A 26,769-nucleotide genomic window follows, 5' to 3' on the forward strand; every position below is an offset into this window, starting at 1 on the left:
TTAATAAAGAAGATAAGTATCGCCATTTTCAAATATGAGCAAGACAAAGTTTTGTCGTGTATTTCATTAGGATTGTGGAATGATATGGAATGATAAATGAAGCTGTCATATCATGATAGCTTGAGCCTGTTTGAAAATAGTGTATTGAGCATCAAAGCTGTTTATTTTTTAAGTGTCGGGAAGCAAAGCTTTCTAATAGCTTTCAAGAAAGATGAACTGGCACTTGCCTCTGCCTGTTCTGGGCAGCTAAGGTCTTTCTGAAAAACTTTTTTTGTTTACCACAACTTCTGTCAGCATTCTGTGTATTTATTTTTTTTTCTCCCCACCTCCAGATTGCATAATTTCACAATCCCTCACAGCACTGAAGCTAAGTTGTAATTATTTATAAAATAAATTTTGCCTTATTTCTTGCTTTTATAAAGAACAATAGTTATTTTGGGTCAGTACATATCTATATGACTTTACTAGTTGATTATAAACTTTGCCTCCTTTTACAGAATCCCCTACTGGGAAATCAAAGCCTTATTCAAAGAAAAGTACTACAAGCTTTGATCTAAATGAAGATTTTTTGCCAATTCTCCTTATGTTTTTTCTTATTTTATCCACAAGTTTGTACAACACTGACCTCATTGATGCGTCTTATATAAGGTGACAGAGAAATAGGTAGAAATGAGGAGAATATTCTCTTACTTTCCATTAGCACAGTGCTCTTTATTTTAGGCCCTTTAAATGAGCAGGGCCATGGTTCTAATTCTGTGTACAGAGCACTAGTGTTCTTTCTCCTTCAGCTTGTACCCAATCTCTGAGATGTAAGGAAGACTCTTGCTCTTCTACAGCGAATAGAAATCTGTAGAACAGAAATGATTCTCATGCCTATGTCAATACTGCTGAACCACAGTAGATGGCAGTCTGTTCACAGCATTATGGTTGCAAATTAATTGGTTCCTCACATTCACCAAACTAAAGGCAATTATGTATTTCAAGTCAGATTAAAAAAAAAAAATGATAATAATCTTTTTCTTTCTATCTCTTTGTTCCTGTTTTCTTTTTTTGCAGAGAGCAAAAAGACCCAATCTTCCTGAGGGACAAAGTTACACAAAAACATTCCAAAGAACAGTTTGAGACAGCTCAAAAAATAGAACAAGAGTATAGCAAGTACTTTACAGGTTAGTATCTAATCAGCGTTTCACTGGAAATACTGTGGCAATTTGTTCACTTTATACTGTAATTTGAAATATGTTGTTTGATTCAAGGGGTTAGTTGGTTGGCTGTTATTTTTTCATTCTACTTCCATACTTGGCAACCTCTTGCTCTGGGAGAGAAAATCTCTAGATACAAGTGCTGTCCTTCGCTTTTACGTGTTTTGATTTTTAGGAGTTTATGAATTTTGTATTTCAAGGAGAATCTGAGAATGTTTTATTACAAGCCCAGGCTACCAAAACTACAGCGAAGATAATTTAATAATGTTGTCAGCTTTATTACATATAAGGGATAATTTGTTCTGTAGTTATGTTAAAAGAAAAACAAACTAATGAACAAAAAGTGCATTGTAATTTAAAGTAAAAAACATCAGAGGCCTTTTCAACACTTTTAGATTTGTAACTCAAATCTTGGACTGCAGCTAATATTTTCCCAGGGAAATGCTGCTGTGTCCATAAATTGCCTGTACTTGTTTCAGAGTATACTTTCTTATGGTTCTATATGCATTCAAAAGAGTAACGGTGAAATCCTATCCATTTTAACATGAATGGCAACACAACTTAAAATGAAGAAAAAAAGTAACAGCACCCAAACCAAACAGAACCCAACCTCAGGCTCTCAAAACAATGAGATTCTTACAGAATTATTTTGAAATATACTTGCCAAGCGCAGAGGAGTGGAAGGTGAAGGATACATTTAGTATAGAGCTGTCATGGTGTATCCTAAGACAAATATTAATCTAAATGATGTTCATGCACTATCTTCTGCTAATTGTTAAGGCATTTGTTGTATTATAATCTCCCTCTGATAGTGAAAGTGGACTCACTTAAACAAGGTGCTTCACGTGCCTTCTCACGTGGCTTGTTGGAGGGGCCCCCCTCTGTTAGTGTTAGTATAGCAGTCTCCAGCTGTCATCAGCTTTTCCAGATGATGGTAGTCAGATAGGATTGCTGTTCAAACTGCACTGATGTGTAAGCTTGTTGAAATCATAACTTGGTGTATAAGATAAGGCTGTAGTTAAGCATATTAGGTCTAATAGCTTCCTCATGAAGCTGTATGGGATACTCTGCAACTTAAACTCTGTGACTACTTTAAGTGCTGCCTTTCTTTTTTTTTGCTTATGAATCATTTGAACTGGCTTTGTTTCCTGTACCAAATTATAAGCACAACTTGTAATCTAAGTTGTTCCTAAATGCCATTAATCACCTTTCGTAGGCTTTGTTCTTTTCTGCATTCTGTATCCAAATTTATATGACATCAGTACCTGCAGTATATACTGCAGAGTTACTTACATTTTTTACACAAATTAAATTCTGTCTTCTCAGAACTGGAAATTACATCTCGAGCTTTGTAGACTCCTGTATGCTTTCAGCATTAGTGTTAGGCCAGATGTTTAATTGATGTATTTCTCAAGTCACGAAGTTTCTCACTTTTTAAGTCTTAAGGGTTCCACATTTTCCCCTTCTGTGTCAGTGTTGGCCTTTTACTTCTTCTATAATACTGCTTATAACTGGTATCTTTAGCAAGGGCAGAATGCAGGGTGTTCTTTGTTTACCTCTTGAATCAGTCTTCAGGGAGTTGCTTGCTATTGGTCGTGTGTTCTTTGAGTATAATTGCTAGTAAGAGTTGAGGTAGCAACCACAGCTGTTTTATTTTGTTCTGTGTTCTGTAAGCTGCCTCTTAATTTGTTTCTAATATTTGCAAATAGTACCTAGTTGCTACAGCTATAGTCTCTATGTATATTACCACATAAATTCAAAACCTGTAGCACTACGTGCTGAACAGAGAAGGCTTATTATATTGTATGTTCTGACCATTTTTAGACTTAAACTGCCACCTGATGCCTCTGAAAATAGTATATGGAAGACTAACAAAACAGTTGTCTTAGTTAATTATACCCATCAATTCTACTGCTTCCCTGGGCTATTTCAACAGCTAGCAGAAGGGACTGTATACTGACATTTGACTCCTTGCTCTGTTTATTCTTCTCCTTGTTATAATACTCATGCATCTGGAAAATATTGAATTGAGTAAATTAATTCTGATCTGTTGATAAACATCATAAAAATGCCCAAGACTGCTCTTTGTACTTAGTCATAACTGTTTGTTTCAACCTAATTTTTTTTTTTTTTTTGGGTGGGGGGGAAATCTTTTTCTCTAGGCATTGTCCAGGGAGGAGCCCTTTCAAGCATTTGCACTCAGATTATGACAACTGTCGATCAAGAACAAAACAAAGTCCTGTGGATCCCAGCTGGCCCACTGTAGATTTATTTTTGCTGTGAAACTGCTTTGCAGGTGTAAATAACCAACTAACTTTCTATTCAATGGACTCTGCCCGTTTCTGTCTTTATAAAGATGTAAGTAAGTGATTCCTGTTTCATGAAGGGGAACGATAACACTGAACACAAGAAGAACCAACAAGGCATTTGGGAAGGGTAGATCACTTCACCGAGCTTGTCTCTTCTGCTATACATGTGACAGGTTGGCATGTGGGTTACAGCCTGTGTGGACTTGTCCGTAAATAATCAATTTAGCAATGCTGCAAAACCCTGTAGAACAACAAGTTTACAAAAACCTTTTCAAAAGTATTTGGTTGTTGCTGTTTACTTGAATGTCTTTTTTGTTGTTTTTGTTTTATTTTATAACTCTGTGTCCTTTCACAAAATGAGGTAACTCTTCAAAACAGAGTGAAATTCTGAGTATGAGTGAATGGTTTATGCACATGACTCTTACCTGCAGTTTTTACCATTTCTAAGCACATTGACTTGACAACCAGATAATACAGGATTTTATTGGTACGTCTTGGGAGTAAGTTCAGAAGGAAGTACACTCTTTTACAGGGCAGACCACTGTTTGTATTATGTCAACACTTGTCTGTCAAAGACATTGTTTCTTGTCTTATGCATGAATCTGATATTTAAATGTCATAATATAACTGAACAATCCAAACTTATTGTGTGTTGAGAAATAACAATTTTTGGTTGTTGGGCCTGGATAAATACAGGTGGGCAAGAGTCGTAAGCTAGGCCTAGCATGCTGTGTTCTGTCACTTTCAGATACTGTAAATATGGAAAGCTTACGTTGGTGCAATTTTGCAGGGTAATTCTGAAGCTTTGTATTTCAGTGTGTAGCATTCACATAGTTTTTTATTTAAGAGCAGCCACAGGTTTAGGGCTTTGATTAAAAGCCTGTAGAAAGGTACTGAATTGTTAATGTTTTCACTGTAAAAAGTAAGTGATTGTTTAGTTTTGATTGCAATACTTACTTATTGTACCAAACTCCATTGTATCAGTTTCCTTTTTGTTTTTTGTTTTTTGTTTTTTGTTTTTTGTTTTTTTTTTTTTTTTGCACTTCTGACTCTGTGTTCCTAACACAGATTTTTTACCTGTCTCTTCTGTCTCTTGTGCCATGTTTTTTGGGTACTGTATTTTAATTGTTTTTAAAATATAATTTCAGTAGAACTGCTTTTCAGTCGTTGTTCCTAACATTTCATTATGTAGGGGTTTCTAGTTTTACACTACAACCTACAGTTTTGTTTGCAGCTTGTTGAAATGAAAAAGGGATTCTTCTTGCACAGGTCTTCAAAGAAACATTTGGTCCTAAATTTAAATTCCATTTTGCAGATGCTATTTTATAGTTCAAAGTACTATATATAGTTACATGCTATATAGAGAGAGTATTTTTGAACTGTAATACATACAAAACATATATATATATATATACAGTATTATTTTATTTACTATTCTACTATATTGTTGTAATACTGTGTGTATATATATAAATGAAATAGAAGATGGTATGCATGTATTTGTCATGGTGAGGGACAGCAGTTATTTTTCAGTTATTTCATTTTTGTTTCTTTGTTTTTTAAAGTTTGAGGTCAGAGTAGACTTCAGTGGTACAACTGAAACAGACAGGTACTGTTCTGACATGATTTTTCTGTACTAAAATAAAAATGTCACTTTGTATCAAAAAAAAAAAAGTTAAAGAAACTGATTACTAAATAAAGGTCACTTTCTATAACTTGACTTAGTTGAGTCTCAAAATACATTTTATTTTTTGCCTAAAGTTATATATAAGTTTAAGTGTCCATCTTGAAAGAAACAAATTTTGGTTTAGTGTTTTTACCCAGCCTTGTGTACTTAAATGCCAAAGACTTTTAAAAACTGCTGGAGACAAGAAAGGAGATTTTGTTAGCGTATTTTTAACTTTCTGTGGCCAAGTGGTATGTAAGGATTTCAAACGGATGCTTTGTTTCCTATTTGTTTCCTGCAAATGCAGGATTTAATGGGAGAATGAATATATTACTGTTACTTTCAATACTTGTATCCCTGAGAATTCCTACCTGAATTTCAGGTAAAATCTGAATGGTGAAGCAATTATTAATAGTTAAAATGTATGTAGAATTTCATGTGTCAGTCTTTATGCTTCAGATACACCAACCTATTCTGTTAATAGTTAAATTCAGGAAAAGCTATTATTGTACATTTTTCTGCTTCATCAGTTGCTTTATTCTCAAATGCTAAATTATCAGCTTGAGCAGGAACCAGACTGGAAGATGGTCAGCAACCTGAGTACCTACAACTGGCCTTTCGTTGTGAGACAGGACATGCTCCTTCTCTGCATTTCTTCAGGAAACAAACAAAAAAACCAAAAACACTCCCTCCAAAAAACAGCTCCAAAAACCACTCTGGCACCACCTTCAAACAGAGTACAAATTAAATGAGGATAGGCAGGTTTTGGCAGGTCAGTCAGTAAAAGCCATGCCATGCATGCCTACTGATCACAAGGAAGTAGAGTTGAAGGCTCGGTTAAACATGAGTGAGATTCCTTTATCTCTCATTAAGTTATCTGACACACTATTTGATTTTATAATGCTATATGGTGGACCTAGATTTGAACATTGTTTTCAAAATAAGAACTTTATCGAGGTGTTTAAATAGGAATATAGCTCTGTGCCTGTTTTGACAATGCCTTAAAGGTAATGTGGTTAGAGAACAAAATCTGCAGTATGTCCCCTTCTGCTTGTAAATTTTTACTTTATTTCCCATAGCTAAACTGTGGCATAAAATGGCTGAATACAATCCATCTCACCTGTATCATATGTTGTTAATATATCAACAAGTATTTTTCTGCTTGCTTACAGGCCTCTGCATTGCAAACTGTGATCAGAATAGTAGGGCAAGGGTTTGCTAGACACAGACTTAGTCTGGCAGCTGCCAACCCTTCTACATCAGATGTGGGTACTTTTCCAGTCTCTGATACATTTGTTTCATGATCCTTTTCAGCAGATGCCAGTCATTGTGCTCAACAGTCTTGACCAGCTTTCCTAGATGCATCTCAGAGGGATGTATTCGTGGCTTAAGTTCAGTCTTCTGATCTTTTCCAGAATTATGTTTAAGGCTGCATGTAATCTCTTAAGATTTCATTTCCATTTCACAATAGACAGTTTCTTTTGAAACACGCTGACAGTGGAAAAAATGTGCACTGGTTTGGAAACGAAAGAGATTGCTGTGAAATATAGAAATATCCAGCAGGGCAGAGTTTGGTGTTTTTGAATGCCTAGTGAAGGTCCCAGGCCTGCAGCAGGAACTCAGCAGTACAGAAATGGTGCTTGGTCTCTTCTTGAAAATTTTCTTACATGTGAATGTAAAGTTTGCGGTTTATTTAATCACCTGATCGCTTTTAAAGACAGGTATTTTTGTTTATGTTTTTTTCCATTGGCCTCTGGTCTCTGCTGTTTTACTTTAAAAATGCCTCTGTGTTTTTCTCTAAAAAAAAAAAGTACATTTCTGATGAATATGCGAATGTTTAACTTTCCAAGTTATATTCTTTTTCTTTTAGTATTCAAAGAGATGCTTTTAGTAGCACAACCTGAATCCACAACCAGGTGAATAGGAGATTCTGTCACATCAGCGTAAACGCGCTAGCTTAACCTGGGATTGTTCTGCACTGTTTTAACAAACAGTTCCTTACAAGCTTTCAGAAGAGTGGTTGTTAATTTCTTACATAACAAATAGTTTTAGATTAGCTTAACAACTTGAAATTTAAATACTATCTTAATTTTTGTTTTGTTTTTAGATACAATGTGCATAAAAAGCATGTTGCAAATTAACCCAAATCCTATTCTAAATACTGAAAGTTATTTTGTAGCCCTTTCAGTACTGAAAATGTTTTATATTTTATATCCATTGCATATGGTAATTTTGTTTAATAACAGCAAGAAAGATACATTTAAGGATCTTTGATTTTAGTGGATCTCATTCAGTTATGAGTTTGTGATTAATTTTGCTCAAGATCATGTATCTCTTATAGAAGCAATAAGTTTTTTGTTGTTTATTTTTTTCCTCTGTGTAAAGTGTGGAATTATTTAATGTGAACTTTTTTCTTTTTTTTTTTTTTTTTTTTTTTTAACAAAAGATTTCCCCCAAAAATGTAGAAGGGGAAGAGGCAGACCTCTTCACATCATTTTAAAAATCAAATCACCAATATCTTTATACTTTGTAGCCTGGTCATTTCACGTTACTATGAATTATCTGTCATTGCTATGTTTTACTACCAGAACATTATGTTCTGTGTGTGTTGACTAGGTTATTTTCTGTGCCCAGCGTCTTGAAATAACATCAGTTGCTGTGAACATTCTCAGAGATACTCTGTCTTGATTTATGACTGTTTCCTTCACTCATTCACTGTATAGAGGGAATCTCTAAGGACTAGGATACTACCTCCGGTAAGCAAATAAAAAACAATGCCAAAACACAAACAAAAAAGCCCTACTACCTAAATGTCAGCACTGGCTTTTCATAATATTTTGTCTCCTTCCTGGCTTCCAAAAGATCTCTTTAAAGTTCTGAAAACAAGTACAGTGAACCCTTAACTTAATCTAGGCACATACTGCATTTCTTACAAAAAACAAAACAAAACAAGTGAATTCTGTAAGATTGAAACCAAGTCATTCAGTGCTGAACATTTTAAAATATCTCTGGTAATACTACACTGTAATATGCAATGGCTTTTTTCTTTTGAAGTCTTTTCAGTGCAAATGTGAGTGACATGTCTTATATAATCTTCCCCGTGCTCTTCCTCTGAAGGCAGGGGACAGTCAGCTTTCTTGAAACAGTGACTTTGCTCTGCAGAGGAAGTAGCCCTTTTCCCAGAACTTCTGGTTTTGCTGCTGATTCATCTTATCTCATTAAAAATAATGCCAATCAAAATCCTCATAACTTGACTAGATTTTTCTACAAGTAGTAAAATTACTTTATTCAAATAATCTCATTGATTAATCCAGTTTAAGGCGGTGTTTACAGTCAACCTGTGATAAACTTCAGTGTTTCAGTTTGAAGTTTGTCTGATATTTACGTAGTACAAGCCATAACAGGACTGAAAATCTCTTGTTTCAATTCTAATAAACGCAAAGGCTCTAAGTATGATTTTAATCTTGTAGTTCTTTGATGACAGTTACTTTCACCGTTTTGAGAGGATGGTTTCAGTGGAATTGGTGGTGTTAAGTTACAGGCTCACACGAGAGAAAAACTTTTGTTTTACTTTGAAGGTATGATTTGAATGTGTTGTCAATTGCTTACACTGTTTTAGTACCAGGTAGATTTGTGATGCAAAAATAAGCAGCACAATTTTGAAAACCCCAAATACGTGGAGCAGAATTCCAGAATGGTGATGCATGCTGCAAGTCATCAACAACCCTTAAGGTTGGTCCCACAGTTACAGATGCGTATTGCTTGTACCTATGGTTGGCTGAGCTGTGTGACCCTGCAGAGTTTCTGGCTACAAATGTGAAATGAATACCCCAGCTTTTATTCCCTGTCTTGTGCTGCAGTAAAAAATGTGTCTTTAATAGCTGCAATTATGGTGTGATCTTTTGAGACCTGCTGTGACTGATTCACTTTTCAATTATTTAGAATTTTTAGGGTGGTACAATGTAATTCAGTTTGGGCCAGAGTGAGTACTTTACAGCTAGAGAATAACTCAAATGAAGCTGTAAGATCTGTTGCATGTCTTCTTCCATCTGCCCCCACCTTACATAGCAGAGTTTCCCTTAGAGCCACAGAATTTGGACTCCAGGAGACGCTTGAATTCAGAAGCATGGACTGCACTGGCTTCAATCCACAGTTGTACTCCATTTGATACTTCCTAATGCTTCAGTTTTTGCATGAGCTAACCCTAGCAAGATGTTTCAAGTCCTGGCCTCAGTGTGCTTGGATGACTTATAGGACATGTCAGCAGTTCTGTGACTTCCAGGGCTTCATACTGTACCTTGGCTAAGCCCTTCTTGAGTCCTCTTGGTGCTTCAGAAGAGTGTGCAAATATTTTTCATTTTAGGGGAAACCTTGGCAATTTGATGAGTTTTCCTCTTCCCAGGAGAGTGCTAAGTAGAGCAGAATGCTGTTAAAATGAGATTTCTGACTAGTAATTACAGCTGTATTTATCCTTTCTGTTATTTCTTCACTGCTGCTTGTGTATGTAGATAGATAACTTTGGCAAGTGCTCCTTGAAATTTTTCTCGGAATAGGAATGAACTTCTGGTTTATTGGAGAACACTGGTATGGGTAAATCAAAAAACAGACCCTTCTTTTATGATTGGATGCATATTCCCTTTCCCTTTGCTTTAGTCTCGCTGCTGCTGGTATGTGTGTTTCCATGCAGCACAGCCTTTCTATTTGCACCATTTCCTTGTTTGATTCTTCACTTTTAGCAGTGCTCTCCTACTTATTTAAACTCAGAAAGATTTTTTTTTTCCACTGCTGATGTAACATAATCTCTCTCTTCCTTACCCTTTTATCTAATGCTGAAGTATTTGAGGATATTATGCAAAGTCAGTTTGTTTCATAACGCATGCTCTGCAGTTCTGTATTAATTACTGATTTGGTTCTAGGCACTTATTATGCTCCCTGTTCATGATCTTCATGAGCAGCAGTGCCTGATTCACTTGAATATGCAGCAGTCTACAATTTTGGATTATGTTTTAGCAAGGCTTCCAAGTCTGAAAGCGATGCCTTACCATGTTTCCAACAGTGTCAGCACTACATTCGTAAGAGAAACGACTTGGTAAGCAACAGAAGACAACTTGAGAAAGTCCACACACCTGCCTTAGGATTTTGTCACCTCTGGTGGCTTACAGAGGCTGCAAGTTTTGAATTAATTTGTACTTCCCTCTACACTGTTCTTTTTCTGTAGTAACACAGTGCTGTTAACGTATGCAGAAGTATAGCTGAAATGACTTACTACAAATCAGAAATTCACAAATGTTGTTTGACCTTCAGGAGAAATAAACTGTTGTTATTCTGTTTTTAACCTTTTTTGGTATAACTTAAGTTGCTACTGAAGTTAAAAGAGATCAGTTTATAAGAAGAGGTCTGAAATGTTAGAATTCACCAGAATTCACGTCTTGTTTCTTTCCCGCCCTGCTTTTGCACTAAAGGCCAATTTTTATTGTGATCCCTCTGTATGATAACACTTTAGAAGATTTGGTCAGTACTATACAATATGATGGAAAGAAAGTATAGCAAAGTATTGCTGGATGTTAGAAGGTGAGGACTCTTTAAGATCCTTTTTAGTTTAGCTGCAGTGCGGTCCACTCTGAAATAGAAATCCCCTTGTAAACAATTAAACCATGGTCTGAAAGGCATCTTCTTTCTTCCTTTCAGTAGTTTGATAGTGAAACTTCCAAATTCCCTTAGTTTTAGTACTTTGGTGTCCAAACTACATGCATCAGTAGCACCTTCATACTTATTTGTCCTTGTTCTAGTTTAATTTCTCAGCCTCGGAGTGATACTGCGCACTTTCAGCTTTTGTTTATTAAGCTAAGCAAACTTGCATTGAAGTCTCTTATAGATTCTTCATTCCTGCTGGCTCTTCTCTTCACCTTTTATAGGTTGAATGGAATAACAGGTTTACTACCACATGAACAAATGGAAATACTGCTTTCCAGGCATTAAAGTTAACACTGGTAAAGGAACAGAGCTGCTTTCTGGCACAAAGTAATGAAATTTATTGGAGCAAGGAAAGCTTTGTTTACAGAAAGTTTCTAGCTCTGCCACAGTCTTACCTCAAGCTTTGAAACAGACTGTTACTTCACTGTTGAATTCTTAAAGGAGGTCTTTAATCCAGAGACAACTTTTCAAGGGTATCAGATGCAAACCAAATCTGTTCAGAGGATTTATCTCATTTTTCTCTTGCCTTCTGCTATTTGTCAGATGTGTTTGTTTAAATAAGGGATTGTTCTGACATAACCCATTGAATTGGTCTGCTTCATGCTGTGAAACTGTAATTCTGTAGTCATGGTTCTGTGTCCTCTATCTCAGGAAAAGTAAAAGTTGGGTCAGCTAGCTTGTCCCCTATGGGATTTCCATTAGAATATATGAAGGATGTTCTTTTTGTTTGTTTGCTTTGTTTTGTTTAACTCTGCAAATATAGTAGACAACAAGAATACTTTCTGGAAATCAATGGTACTTCCGAGAGGTAAGTTGTTGATTTGTAGTTTCGTGGTTAAAGTGAAACAAAGCTGCCAGACTGTTTAGGATGAGGCTGATGGATTATGTACACATACAGTGTTCTGGTTCTCAGTATAGCCTTGTTTAAGTATTTTTATAACTACCTTAAAAAGCTGTTTTGAGTCTGAAAGTTCTAATTGGAAAAAGTAGATGAAATTTTTGAAGATGCTTAAAATGGAATTTTGATTTGTTAGGTATTCAACTTCAGCAATGGGACGGCTTGTTCTATTTCATCTATCTCACAGTATGTACTCCTTTCAGGAAAGTATTTTTTTCTCACAGAAAAATTAAAAATTCTCATTTTCAGTTTTCTTGGTCTTTTCCCCCCCAAAAATTCTTTTCTTTTTTCCCCCAACATGATGTGATTGGGCTGGTGATTTGGGAGCATCTGGACTTGCAACATCTGGAAGAGCCTTGCAGCTTTTCCACTCTTGGCAGGGATAGAAGCCAGATACTTAATACAAAGGTGTCTCAAGCCAGCTATTCAAAATTGAGCTATACCATGTAATTATTCATCATTAAAAGTTTTGTTTGGGGATATTTAGTCTGTGTACTAGACAGAATGTATTCATTATGAAAAAATAAATCTGGTGTGTATGAGACTAAGTCTTGCTTTCCTCAGTATGTTAATATAGCCAGAACCAAAAATACAAGAGCTGAAAAAAGACTTCTAAAAGTATTTCTTCAACAGAAACATTAATACATGGGAGGTGACTTGCATTTTATCAAATCTTGTTTTCGAATTTGAGAAGCTCTCCCTTTATGCAGACTGACACATCAAGCAGGACATCTGACATTCTATTTATTTTTATAGTTACGCTTCATTTTACAGCCATTTGTATTTTTTTCTCCTAAGATGAGGGGTAGACGTTTAAACTGTCATCTGCAAGGTCACAAGTCTGACAACATTCTTCACTTGGTTTTTTGTGGTTGGTTATTTTTGTTTTTGTTGTTGTTGTTGTTTCTTGCAAGCAATGAAGAATTTCAATAATGAAAACCCAAACCAGGCAGTCACCTTTAGATTTAATAAAATAAAAAATATGCTTTCTGCGAAAATTCCTTGCTTAAGACAGAATGTGTTAGCAAGATTAGTGGTGAGAATTTGCAACCTTAGTGATGGCTCTATGTCAACAGCTTTCACACCCAGCATAAAAAACAAAGCACTGGAATCTTAAAATAGTGTATGCAGCAGTCTGTAATGCACAGTCAGGGTTACAATGATGAGGGTTGTGAAGAGATTGAAAAACATTGCATGTCTTTTATTTGTAAATGCAATATTTCTTGTGTGTAAATTCTTAACACCTAATATGGGCTACTTTGTAACAATCACTCCAAATGAACAAAGGCATACTAAGCCTTGTATGGCCATAGACCTTTAGTTGAGACAGGACAATAATAATCTAGTCTTGAAAGTATGCAAAAAGCACGAGAGAGAATCAAGCTGACTGGCTTGATGTCAAGTCATACTTATAAAAGGTATGACTTAAAATGGAAAGCCTTTGTGATGGTTTGTGCTGAGTAGCTCGATGCGCTCAGCCTGCGCAGAGTTATTTTCCAGCTATTCAAAATACACAGGCAAGAAAACCGGCTTTAAGCACAGTGTGCTGCAGATGGTTCTTTTGTTTAGTTGTTAAATAAATATTTTTCTGATGGGCATTTAACTGTAATTTATGGGCAACAGATGGTTTTTCTTATTTAGTAATTGTTTTCCAGAATATAACTGTAGTAGGATTTGTGAGGGTTCATTGGCTCTTTTCTCATAGGTAAAGCTCTTTCTTGAAACCACACTACTGTGACTTCCTAAAAACTCCAATGGTTGTTACTCTGTTATATTCTATGGAATTTTGTTTGTTTGTTTCCTTAGAGGCAAGGAGTGTTAAACATGGAAGGAAATACCCTGAAGTGTTCAGAAAATTAAAACACATTAAGTTCTCCGAAACCACCTCTGCTTTTGGCTCTGTAAAGGGTAATGGAATCAGACAGAAACCCTCTCGAATCCACTTGTGTTTAAAATGAAACATTCAGAATTTCCTGATAAAGCATGGTTTTATTATTCTTGACTTGTTTTATATCCCTGTTCTTTTCCCCCCTACATTAAGGTACTTTACCCCCCTCTCTGTAGGCACGGAACAGGAACCGAGGCTTCTCATGTTATGAACAGTCCTGCCAGAAGCATATTGTTAAGTTCTATTTAAAGCATATTAAGTATTTTGAGCAATCAGAGCAATACCAGGAAGCTTTAACCTTAATAACATATATGCTTGTTTGACAAGTCCTTCACAGCAGAAGTCACTGTTGTATAAGCCTTCACAGATTCAATACATGTTTTGTTATGGAAACATATACGCAGCCTGAGTAGCATTTTCGTTTTAGGACTTATTCACAGCTCTCTGCAGTCCTCTAAGATACACCCAATACAAATATATAGAGAAAACTCTCTTAAGATGCAGATATTTGAGAAATATCAGTGCCCTATTATGTTGACTTTGAGCTTTAAATTTAAAAGGTCTGGAATTCAGTGATAACAGAATTTTTTTCCCCTGACAGATGCTCATTTTTGGATACCTGTTTCCGAAATTATCAACTTGTTCCTTTTACTTGGGAAACCCCCCACTCCCCCCCAGATTTACACCTTTTGTTTAGGTACCGAGGTAAGCAGTGCAGTCATTAACTTGTCAGCTTACTGCTCTGCCATGTGTTGCTGTCTTGTATGCGACATACGCACATTATCCTAATGCCTAACTAGAAGTTGCTACGTGGCTTTCCTTCTGCGTTCTATGCATTGAGCCATGACCTTTCGCTTCTAAATTTCTTTATTCAAGTTACAGACACCTCTGAGTACAGGTTTTGATGTGAACTGTGCCCCGTTTCCAGTGCTAGTTCCTACCATCAAAGGGCACGAGGAACACAGCCCTGCTCTGGCACAGGGCGAAGCATGGCTGTGGTCCAGCACTGCCTGCTGTGTGTTTTCCCTGTATGTTTTGAGTTGCTGTTTTTTCAGGGACTGAGACGCTGGCTGGGTTTCTTGCTTATCACTCCTCACCCTGCTGGAGGCTTTGGATTTCCCTTTGCTAACCTTCTCTCCTCACATTTGCTTTGAGACCACAGACATACAGTAAAACTGTTTGATAACCTGAATTTTACAGCTGGATGAAATCTAAGAATGTGGAAAGAGAGAACAGGGCAGGAAGGGTCAGTGAGTGGTTAGCTGCTACTACCCCAAGGAAAACAGCAAAAGCAAACCCCTGAGCAGTGATGTGGTCTGCAAGAGGTCCCATCAGGTTTGCTGTCTGGGACTGGCCACTTGCTGGTTTTTCAGTGCATTTGGCTTTTGTGTTCTGTCCCAGAAGAGGAGTCCTTTTTATGCCTCTCAACAGATTTGTTCTCTTTTACAAGAAGGAACTTGAGGTGCAAAGAAATGAGAACAATTTTTTAAGAAATTGGATAATTTTTGAAGGAATAGTGTGGTACTCTAAATGATGCCTTACAGCAGTGAGGTACATCAGTGTAGGTATGTATCTTAACAGAAGTGCAATATAGAATATTATGTAAGAAGCGCACATTTCGTTATACTGAGTGAGACAAATAATTAGTCCAGGAAATAACGATTCAGTATCTCACAATCAGCATTTCTCTAGTTTTCTTCTTGCATCATTCTGTTCCTATTTCTTCTGGTCTTCCAGAAAGAACTTCGAGCTCTAGTGGCACTGAAGGCAGCTCAAAGGCAAAACTTGTTGCTACTTGTTATCATTGTTCAGACTGCTGAAAGATCACTTTGGCCCTTTTTTTGAAGTAAAGCTGAGTTTGTAACAGTTCACATAATGGATATTGCTGTGGACTCCAGCCAGAATTGGAGGAAGGGTCAGTCAGTATTAACCTGATGAAGGGCAGCAATGGACATAAATCCCTTCTAACAGTTGCTCAGTTTCTCATTTTGGCTGCTTGCATTTCCTTCTGTAAGCTTGTAGAACAAAGAGGAATTTAAAGGATAAGGGTCTGGACGACATTAGCGTTTAGTTTAATGGAGTTTGTTCTAATCTAGTACTGTTTCATACCAAAGGATTAGTCATTGTTATGCAGCCTCTTGGGTAGCTCTAGTTTTTCAGGAGAGCTGAAATATAGTGAAATTACAGCTTTGATTTCTCTCAAGTACTAAGCAGCAATATGCCACCCTTTTCATTAATGGCAAAAGGCAGTCCTGAGCACCTCTGAAAAGCTGGCACTAAGGAAATTTTGTGCAGTAAAAAGCTTTATTTATTTATTTTATTCCCAGCTGTCACGAGTACTCTGCTTTCTGAAAGATCATGGCTGTTAAAGATGGACTTCCAGGAAGGCTGATCCTTTTACGTGTTGTTTGGGCTTGAGCTTCTGGAAGACAAAACACAAAGCAGTAATGGAGTTCTCTATTTTTCATTTGTTTTGTTTATTAAGGTTTGCATGTGAGTGCCTACAAAACATTTGTCTTTTGACAGTCTGATAAGCCAGTCTGAAGTGGCCACTTTGTTTCCATCACAGATATTCCCAGCTTTCTCATGATCATTTTAGTTTTCTCCCTTGCATTCTTCTCTCCATCCCTCTAGTCTGTCTGCAGCACGTTGTAGGATACAGAAGGGCAAACCTATTGCATAAAGGGTAGCATCAGCTGCCAGCTAATTGCACTTTGCTTGCACAGCCTTCTGAAACATCATCTGCACTCAGTTGGACTGATAGCACTCTAACATGTGAACAAACTGAAGGCCCTTTTCTAAAGTGGAAAAAGGAAGATTTACTTGGAAAAAGATCAACGTTACAGTGCCCTGTTCACTGCTTGAAAATGAGGTGTCCACATGGAATTTCAGTGTACAATCCTTTGCCTCTATGAAAGAGGTACTGGCTGGCCAGCTGCTGGTGTGTCATAGCCTTAAATACAGTCCTGACCTGTGGAGCTTGTCAAGACTAAGGATGTGAGAATGCCTACAGTTACTGACATTCCCTGCAAAGTCACTGCTCTCCTAATATATGGGCATAAATTACAGCTAAAGCGAAACATGTTGATTCCAAGGTCAAGATGCGAGCGTGTAATCTGGAGTTTCCATCACAAGTGATTGTGCTTATGCTTCGGCTATTATAAGTTACACAGTTGTATTTCTTATATGGATGCTTGCTTCTAAGTAAAGAAAATGTGTGTGCTTGAGGAACATTGCTGAAATAGATTCCAATTTCTACCTTTAACTCAGTTTTTTAATGCTTTCATTTTTCACATGTATTTTAGCTTTTTTATGCAAATGTCATCTGCATGTTTGTTGAATTTTTGTTGTGAATTGAAGAATCATCCTCTACTGCATTTGTGCTTAAGTGATGTCTTTAGGGGCAGGCCTTGTCTGCAGCACAACATAAAATGAGCTTTATTGTCTTATCTTACTCCTTTTTGTCCTTGTATTTTCTTTCTTGGTGCATCTTCTTTCTCTTTTCTCCTTCAGTGCCTCTCTATATATGGAGGGACTTCAGATGGTTGATCTAGTCATGTGAATTTAATATTGATTGCTCAAACAAAATGGAAGGTGTAGATACACTCATTCAAGAACTGAGGCATTTTGAAGTGAGTTACATTGCAGAAACAAAAGCTCCTTGAATTCTGATGACCACATTTACACAATTTGAGATGTGCAATTACTTCCACTGAAAATAAATTCAGCTTGTTTTTCCCGAGTGACTCTGCAAACAGTCTGTGTCTCAGAAAGGAATGAGTCCGTGCATTTTATCCTTCACCCTGGTAGTAATCTATCTTCTAGCAGAAAGGTATTCACAATTCCCCTAGAAGAAAATGCTCTCAGTATGTACCTGTAACCTTGCTGCTTTTTGTTTCAATGATATCATTTGTACTCCCTGCTTGTCTTCCTTATTGCACTGCTATTTATGTTTTCATTATTTACTAGGATCTGTGTGCACTGGTAGATGGAGTACTGTTTCTTGACGCAAGTCTTTTATGATGTTTATTGATGAGACATTTGTGAGAACAGTCTCTTTGTATCCTGCTCAGTTATCGTTTGTGTTTTGTGTTAATGCACTGCTTTTTTGAAAGCTTTGTGTAAGATGCATAAAATGAGACTCCTGTCTGAGAGCAGTCCACATCTCCTTTTGGCATAGTGACTGCCTTACTATTTGAACCAAGTGAGGTTCAGTGAGTGTACTGAGACACATATGATCAAGTAAATCTGAAGCTTCACTATTGCTTAAGATAAATATCATATAGTATGTCAGGTATCTGCTTCTAAAGAAATTCTCATGTATAGCTGTGCTTATATAGCATATTTATATAATGGAGGATTCTCCTGTCAGCCAGATGGTTTTTTAATAGTTTTTGGAGTTCTTGATATGTATCATTTCTAATCAAAGCAAAGGCTGCATTCAGTTCATGGTGGTGCTGAAATATGCAGAAATAAGGAAGCGATGATAAAGCTATTATCTGGAGTCAGGAGAAATTTGTCTCCCATTTCTTCTAGCATCCCAGGTAGGTCAGTCTGGTAGATAGGCCATGAAAATCTTAGCAGACTTGAAGGGAAGAGAGGAAAGTATTACAGTCACTATAGAACTGGCATAAATTATGCCAACTTTTTTTTTTCCCCCAAGTTGTATACATTATTTTCCTTAATGTATCTCATTCCTAGGCTATCTATATCTTGTACGTACATTCTAAAGTAGTTACTATTCTCTTTCATTTGGCTAAATAATACAATTATTCTTTGCCAGTCTTGTTAAATGCATATGTTAAATGTATATGTTAAATGTTAAATATATAAATTAAATATCTTTTGATATATAATTTATAACATCTTGTAGGAAGAGGCCGCTACCTCATCCGTAGCCTCTGTGCAGTCCAAATAGGCAGATGTGTAGAATGTGTATATGGAGAAAAAAGTACGTGTGATAACTTCTAGATAGCATGTCTACCAGGTGAAAGATAGTGTCTGGAACTGCCAAAAGTGCAGCTAACAAAATAAGTGTTAAGTGTTGGTCCTAGTTTCCAGTACATTGATGTACCCCGGTTGAGTCCCAACGGAGATATGTGAGAAGCAGCCCTTCCCTCTGCTCTCTTCTCTGCCCTGAGCTTGGGTTCTTTGGGAGCTTGTGAGAATGGTCAAGTGTAATTTCATCACTTCTGAAAATGCCTTGCTATCAAGCTGCAACCACCATCTGTCGTGAAATTTCAGGGAAGAGAAATACTGCATTTGACAAACAAGTTTTAAAAGCAGGAGTAAACAGGGAGCAGAAGTGCCACAATGCAGTTTCAGCTTTGTAGGGAATAGAAGTTTGCATCTTGCGGATACTCATAGCAATTTCTAGTAGCTATGCTGCATAAAATTGGCTAAGGGATTATACATACAATGTGTATAGTTTAAATTTTCAAGAATGTGAGGCAATTAGCTGTCTTGTTTGTTTACCCAGTGTTTTGCCTCTAAAGAGAGGTGTATTGATTGCAAAGCATGTGTGAGTTGCCTTGGTCTTTCCCTGTAAGGAGAACAGCATTTTGTGATAAGGGAGAGAGTGGGAATTGATTTTTGACCAGTACCCAAAGCAATGAAGACAAAGACTAAGCTGTCAGAGCTAGGTTTTTCTGTCATCCACTGTCAACTGACTACAGTGACAGCTGTAACACCCCTAGAATACATACATTTTGGCTGTTTCTGCCAGCATCATGACATCTCACAAAGATGGCTTATATCTGCAGAAAATACAGGGATGTCCTGAAAAGAACGCTGTAGACATTGCTGTTGTGCTCACACTTTGCCTACAGAATTGTAGCAGTCAGAGAGCTGCAATGCTAAGGAAGAAATCCATGTGATATCAAAATGAGCACTGCTGCTTGTGTTAAGTGAGAAAAAAATGACAGTAAAGAAAGACAATCCACGTTATAAGAACCTGATAAGACAAATTAATGCAATTACATTGCATGCTTTGGGCATCTTATGTATAATTTTGGACAATAGAGGGTTATTTCAGGGGATGCCCTATCAAAAGGAAACTCACGGTTCACGGCTTCAGAAGGAACACCAAAAACCTCACAGATGGGTCACTCTGGAGTTCAGATTCTGGGTTGGATGTAAGATTTCTTTCTTTGGAGAGCTCCTCTTGCTGATTTACTTGCATTACTGGCAGCTCTTTTCTTCTGCAAGTGTAATATCCTGGCCAAATTCTAACTATAATCCTTACAGTCTTAACTGAAAATAGTACATTTATTAAAATATGTCATTTGTCTTCTCACTGATGGTGGTGTTTTTAAACAATTTCAGTTCTTCACCCCAAATATGGTTCTTTCAGCTTTGAATGTTTCGCTATTTCTAGCTTGTTAAAGTAGTTGGAAGGCTTTATGCATTGCATGCATGATAGAAGCTATTATAAATATTTAGCTAGTTTAAGCATTTGACATTTTTTACCTTCAAAGTTAGAAGTAAATGGGGTACTTGTACAGACTCATGCATATTTTTACAGAGTTATCTTAGTAAATCTTTCACAGTAATTTGGGACTTCTCATGGTGCGCCAAAGTACATCCTACCTTAGTACTGTGGGGATTCAGAAACTAAACAAAGTGTCAGAGAGTAAAATAAAGAGTAGTGCCTGGAATAATCCTTAAATACACCACCCGGATCAGCTCTGTGTCTAACTGCCGTCATAAATGCTTGTTTGTCCATTCCTTCCTACAGACCCTTCCCTGCTGTGATCCTGCAGCCTTCCAGTGAATGGACGTGCAGCTTTGTTCCCATCCTTCCACCACCACCAATCCTCAGAATCTAGATTTCACAGAGCAGCTCCCTGCTCAATGCATGGGGAGTTTTAACACCCCTTCTGAAGCATCTCCCTTTCCTAGAGCATTGTGCTTATGTTCAGGTTTTGTTTTCTGCTCTGGGCAGCTGCCATCCAGAGGCCTATGTCATCTTTGCCTTATTATGTCTTGCCTCCAGATTTCTGAGGCATCAGGAAAGCATCCCTCGCTCCTCCTTTTGTTCCATTCAAGTATTTATACATATTGCATGTATGCAACTAGAGCCTGTGTTTAACAGACTTGACGCAACTTTAAGATATGGAGAGCAAAAATTTGGAATAAAAATCTGGAGATTTTAGCCAATTCAGTTTTGATGATTTTGACCAAAGATTTTAATCTTAGATGGATCTCTGTTTAGTATTTGAATTGTGTGTTTCCTGTTAGCCTGTGATTTTTGAAATATCACACCACCTTGCCGGTAGTTTACTGTTGGTATTCTGTATGATTACATTTTCTGACGTGCACACAATGAAGATGAGTGGGGTTTCTTGGCAAGGGTCAATCCATAAAATACCGTTGTTCTTTCTTCTCAGGAAAAAATAAGCTTTTCTAATGGAAATGCAGTGTAGTTTATGGTTTTGTTCTCCGGTCAGTCCAAAGCTGTGGGTCATCCTTATAGGGCTGTATGGACTCCTAATCCCTGCTCTCAGTACTATAGGAGCACTAGTGTATTTTTTCCCTATAAAAACATTCCCTGAATAGGATTGTCAGGCTCTGGAATGCAGCAGGACTGGCGTCTTTACAAGTGACAAAAGACACTTTCAGGTGGAAGAAGAATAGAATTATCTGTGAGCAGTACTTTCATCTTAACAGATTATTTTAGCAAAATGGTTTAAAGAAAAATGTGGTGAAGAACGTTTTGAAACAACTAATCTTAGACAAATAAAAGTGAAGTGTTTAAAGGAGGCAAATGTTGAACTCTAAAGTAAAGCTATTTGTAAAAAGAGCCTGGTTTCAGTCAGTGTAATGGAAATAACCCACATGAGCTATCTATCAAGAGCTTTGCAAAGCTGCAATTTAAAAAAAAAAAAAAGAAAAAGAAAAAAAGGTAAATTGCACACAGAATCCTTAGGCTGAAAACTGATTGCAGAAATTACTTAGAATACATGTGCAAATTGGAAAACATTAAATGTCAATTCATAAACAAAATTTTTTTTCTAAGTGTGTTTACCTCTTGACCATTAATCCTATGTCTATTACTTTTTTCCTTATATTCAAGCACAAAACAAGGGGCAACTGAGCTCCAAAATGGAAAGCGTTAGCGATTACCTTTGAGTTAACATGAGAAAGTTTCACTATGAGTCTTCTCCGGTTTCAGGCCAGGATTAGACCATTGCCAACGTGTCCAGGGTGAGCACTGCTCAGTCTCAGAGCCACCCTTGTCCGTGTTGCTTTTTGTGTTAAAGGCACCACAAGCTACTGGAGAGAGTATTACACAATGTTTTCATTATGTGGTTTTGTCTTAATTGGCTTGGATGTCAGCACAGAAGCTGTGGCTTTCATATATTTTTTTTCACTGAGACTGACCAGAACTGGCAATTTATGGCTTACAGAGTTGATGATTTAGCACTTTCCAAGTTAGATATGGATCCAAGTGCTGCAGTAATTATTCTGCAGCAATTTCTAATGTATCTTTGAAAGCTCAGCTTGGGGCTGACTGAGTCTCAGAGGCAGTGCAGCAGCAGAACCAACAATATGGAGAAGGTGGTCACTTGCAGTCTGAATCTCATCATTGCACTTCTTTTCCAAAGGAAGCTTCCAGACTTTAATTAAATTGACTAAAGTTGCTCTGTTTTCTACAGAAATCAGAGAAAAACTGTCATGCATATAATGTGTGTGTTTGCTGGAAAGTTGTGCTAAAATCACTTGTAATCCAACCTATCTTTCTGCCCTTTCTAAAACTTGAAGACATTATTCAACAGCCTGAGGATCTGTAAGTAAGCCTTTTTTATTTTGAAGTGTCATTTTGTGATTGTTCTCTTAAATTCAAATGGAAAACTGAGTAGAAATGTAGTTCAGAAAGGAATCAGCGTGAAATGTTTGTGGAATCAAGATACTCCACGTATCAAACTCAGGTGGTGCATGGTAAGTGTGCTTAGTAAGTGTGATCTGTGTTGCAGTTTTCCCTGGGTTGCCATACAGCCCTTTTCTGACAGTGAGAGGATGGATGCAAAGAGGAAGAAGCTGTTTCTAACCAAATTCCAGGTAAGATATAGTTGTCTGCCTTTTCTCTTCTGTTGTTTGCATTGTAGGCAACAGTAGTTGAGCCCAGTTTATTTCTTCCTGCAGGCCAGAATCAAAAATCCAAAGCTGCTGCCCCAAAACCCAACTCCTTTCTGCCATATCCAGCAGCTCTTTTTCATTTCTCTATCACCAGTGCATCACTTCCCATCTGAACACTGTGAAGTCTGGCTTCAGTGTGTGTAGATTGGATGACTTGCTTGGAAGTATCTTGGCATAGTCACTCATCTGAAACAATGTAATTCATTCACAGACTCTCTGTTGGACTGACAGCTGCTTTTCATTATTATTTTTCCCACTGCATTAAGTATATTGTTTATTTGTTGTGTTTAACTTCATCTCTCTCACCTGAAGTGTTTGCTTCTGTTTCCTACATTCTGGAAGACATGCTATCTCATTCTTCTGCTACTGCTGATTCATATTTCCATCCCCCCCCATGCTGAACGTTGGCTTTACTTTTCTTGAGTTTTCTGCAATTGTCATCCTTATCTTCATCATGGGAATATGCTATTTTGTTAATTTCTACTCCCATTCTTGTCTGTACAGTGTTTTCAGTCTGGAATAAATCTAAAAGATCTTGGTGGATATTGCAGCAACCAATGGCTTTGTAGAGAGTGTAACCACATCTCTTAACACTACTCATTTTGTAAGTTTTCTTCATTTGACTGAGATCTCCTTGGGCAGTGGTACACTTTTGTAGATAAAGATATGTCTCTTCAGTCGCTTAGCTGATATAAGTCACTGCAAGATCTCGATATGTTCTCCCCAAGTTTTCCTTTCATTTAGGCTTACTAGGTTAAAGTTCTACTGTACTGGCTTTTATAATGGTGCTTCCTCATGCCAGCCACCTTTGTGGACCAATCTTATTTGTGCCTGCTTCCGTACAGCCATACTGAAAGGCATGCTGCTTTGAGGGCAAAAGAAATTCAGTCAGGCACTGGGTCAAGAGGATGATATTCCTGTCTCAGATCTCTTTCTCATTTATTCTTGGATAGTTTCTCTCTAAAGCTACCTTTTTGTCTTACACTGACAGATACAGGACATAAGAAATTTCTTATTGGTTTAGGCTCACTGCATTTGATCCACATGTTGTGGACTATGTCCTTTCTTCCTTTTGTGACAGTCTCTCTCTTCATGTGGCAGCTCTGGTAACTTCTGTCTGTCCATCTGAAATGACCACAGCTCAGAGGTGGTTCCTCCAGCTGCTGTCTGTCCCCCATAACTGACAGCTGCTTTAACTTGTTCTGGGCAGTCACTCCCTATGCATGCAGACTGCACATTTCTCTATTTCTTAGCAAGGCTATCCCAAGCTCTCTGCAGACACTTTTTTTTTTCGGTACAAATCGAGGCATTATCTTCTACAGCCGTTCTCTGACAAACGTGGAAATACACTTGCACTCATTAGTGACCTGCCCATTATAGCTCTTTATGCCCTTTATTATGGCACCTTAATGACTTTCATCTATCAAAATATAGCTGAGAATTCCTATTCTTCCATATGCCCTTTGAGGAGATGGGAAGTATCACGCGCAGGCAGTGAGCCTGCCTTGCTTAGCGAGCTGAATAATTAGTAATTTACGAATTCAGTAAACAGTAAACTCGCTCTTGACCTTCCACTTGCAGCAGCTGCCTGATGAGGCGCCCAGCTGACACGTCCAGCTGCCTGATGCCTCTTCCCTGTGCAAAGTCCCCACCAAAGCTTCTGCTTGCTCTGGGCTGCTGTTTCAGAAGGCAGCATGGTATTGCCTACTCTGCATTGTGCTTTCTGATTCACCCTAGTTCCCTCATCTTCCTGTGGAACATCAAACATAATCACGATGTTGAAAATGGAGGCATTGCAGATTTAGAAGTGGGATCTGCTTAACTAAAAATAGCACTAAAGCAAACGCTGTCCTTCTGTGCTGAAGGACTGGCTGGTATTTACAGTGCTGTACAGTCATTAAGCTCGAGCATAGGAGTAGGAAAGAATGCCAACCAGGAGGGACCAGGAGTTATATGCTGGTTTATTCCAAGCTTCTTTGCTCTGTGACCTTGATCTTATCATGTGGTAAACCCAAACTGTAAAGTAGGTATAATGCTGGGTTCACAGCTCCGGAGTGCGAATGATGGAATTCATACTTACAGAGTGCTTAAAGATCCTTGGAACTGTAGTAATGTTGAGCAGGAGAACACAGGTGTATTTTACACTCACTTCTCTGAAAGATTTTTTTACGTTGAAAAGTTCAAATAATTTCCTGGTAGTAACACATTTATGTCATGTCATACAAGACCAAGGCTCCATAATGTATCTTCCAATCTCTGGTTTTAAATTGCCATGATTTCTACATTTACTTCAGACAACATTTTGAATTGTAACAAGCTTTTAAATGCTCTAAGGCAACTATCCTAGTCAGATTAAAAGGAAGGAAAGCCTTTTTTTTTTTTTTCCTTCTTGTCCTATCTTACTCTTTAGATCTTCAGAATCTTACTGGTTCTCTTTATACTTCCACATGGCTCTGGCAGAGAACTACTGATTCTCAAAACAAAATCATATTTACATTAAGAATGTTTTGGCTTTCAGTAGTTAAATTCTAAACATGACATAGATACTGATCTTTTCACTTGTCTGAAGAGTTCAATATTCTTACTAAATTGATTTTTAAAATAGGAAATACAAATTGAATGTGGAAATGTCCTTGTCAAGAGCTAGAAATGTTTCAAAATTACATAAAATCACCCTCTCTTTAGTCTCTTAATTCTAAGAGCTGAGACTCTAAAGAAAACACCAACTGTCACAAGTCTTGCCAATCTGCTCATGCACTTCACTGTATCGGTTTTCCTTCACTCTCTCTCTATTCACTGCAGTTGACTCAGGCTTTTTTTCTAGGTCTGAAAGCCTATTTAAAACTCAACAGCTTACCTCCCACACTGTCCTCTCTATAGTAACAAGCAACTATGGTCTGCATTCAGATGTCCTGTGGTCTGCTGAGGGCTGAGGTCTGCAAGCTGAGTCTGGATATTGTACATATGTTTAGTATGACTGTACATCCTAAGTATCTTAAACTTTTGTATTGAAATCCAGTGAGAGTGGGTTACTAATTACTAGCTAATTACTGCAGGTGCCATAGAACTGGTGAGCCAATTATAGTCCTGTTCCAGTAGTTCTTTCTCACTTTCTTCCTTGCTCTTTAACTGAGAAAGCTTAGGAAGGAATTGTCTTTCTCTTTTATCAGAGCTGTACAGTCTTTGATAGTCATCTGCGGTTCCAACACTTTCAAAGTGTTGGAGGTAAAGGCTCATTTCCTCAGCTTAGGAAAGTCTCGTGATTGGTGGTATAATTTTGAGTCAACAGAGTCCTTTCCCCTTGCACTTTTACCTGTCTGCTTCCAACTGAAACATATAGTTAACTTGTACTCTATGTATATACAAAAATAGGTAAGGTCCAGGACGTGCTTTTTGTTGTGACATACTGGCCATTGTTTTGGGATGGTTGCCTAAACCTCAAGAGACAGTATTATAAACAAGACTGCTTTTTTCCTTTTCATTATCATTATCCACATTTAGACATGGAATGACCTATGATGAACACATGAGTTTGGTTTCTCCCTGTGTATGAAGCTGTAATTTGCAGCTATTGTGTTTTTGTTGTTGTAAAATTAAAATTTTTGAGCGTAATACTTAGTCTTCTCTGCTCATATTTATTCTGGCCTAGGTATTTTTTTAGGCATCAATTACTGCTGTTGTGACTATAAAAGAGAGAAGGATGAGCAGACTAAAGAAAATGTTTTTCAGCCAAAGGAGACTAGTATTTTTCCATCTATCAGGCTGGGTCTACTGTCTTAATAATGCACCCATAGTAATAAATCTGATTCTATATATAGTCATAGATGACAGCCAGCTGAACTGCATATAGGCAGCACTGGGGACAGAATCCAGGATCTTGTGTTTAAAAAGCTACAGGGCTTGACCACTTATATTAAAGAACAGCTCATGCTAGTTTATTGTCTAGTATTCTCTCCCCCATGAAAAGGAGATTGTCG

At 37.5% G+C, this 26,769-nt stretch overlaps 2 protein-coding genes across 7 annotated transcripts in view; one reads left to right on the plus strand and one right to left on the minus strand.

Moving 5' to 3' along the window:
• DLG5 (discs large MAGUK scaffold protein 5) overlaps positions 1-6,288 on the plus strand; it is a 101,858-nt gene extending 95,570 nt beyond the window's left edge. For both annotated transcript variants that reach the window (XM_048946528.1, XM_048946529.1), the window contains 2 exons: positions 1,057-1,166; positions 3,362-6,288. In XM_048946528.1, the coding sequence (XP_048802485.1) occupies positions 1,057-1,166; positions 3,362-3,465 (214 nt within the window). In that variant the 3' untranslated portion in view covers positions 3,466-6,288. The remainder of the gene's footprint in view (positions 1-1,056; positions 1,167-3,361) is intronic.
• RPS24 (ribosomal protein S24) overlaps positions 1-26,769 on the minus strand; it is a 559,366-nt gene that overhangs the window by 146,489 nt on the left and 386,108 nt on the right. The gene's annotated exons all lie outside the window — the stretch shown is intronic.

Source organism: Lagopus muta, chromosome 5, assembly GCF_023343835.1.
Source record: "Lagopus muta isolate bLagMut1 chromosome 5, bLagMut1 primary, whole genome shotgun sequence".
Taxonomy (NCBI): domain Eukaryota; kingdom Metazoa; phylum Chordata; class Aves; order Galliformes; family Phasianidae; genus Lagopus; species Lagopus muta.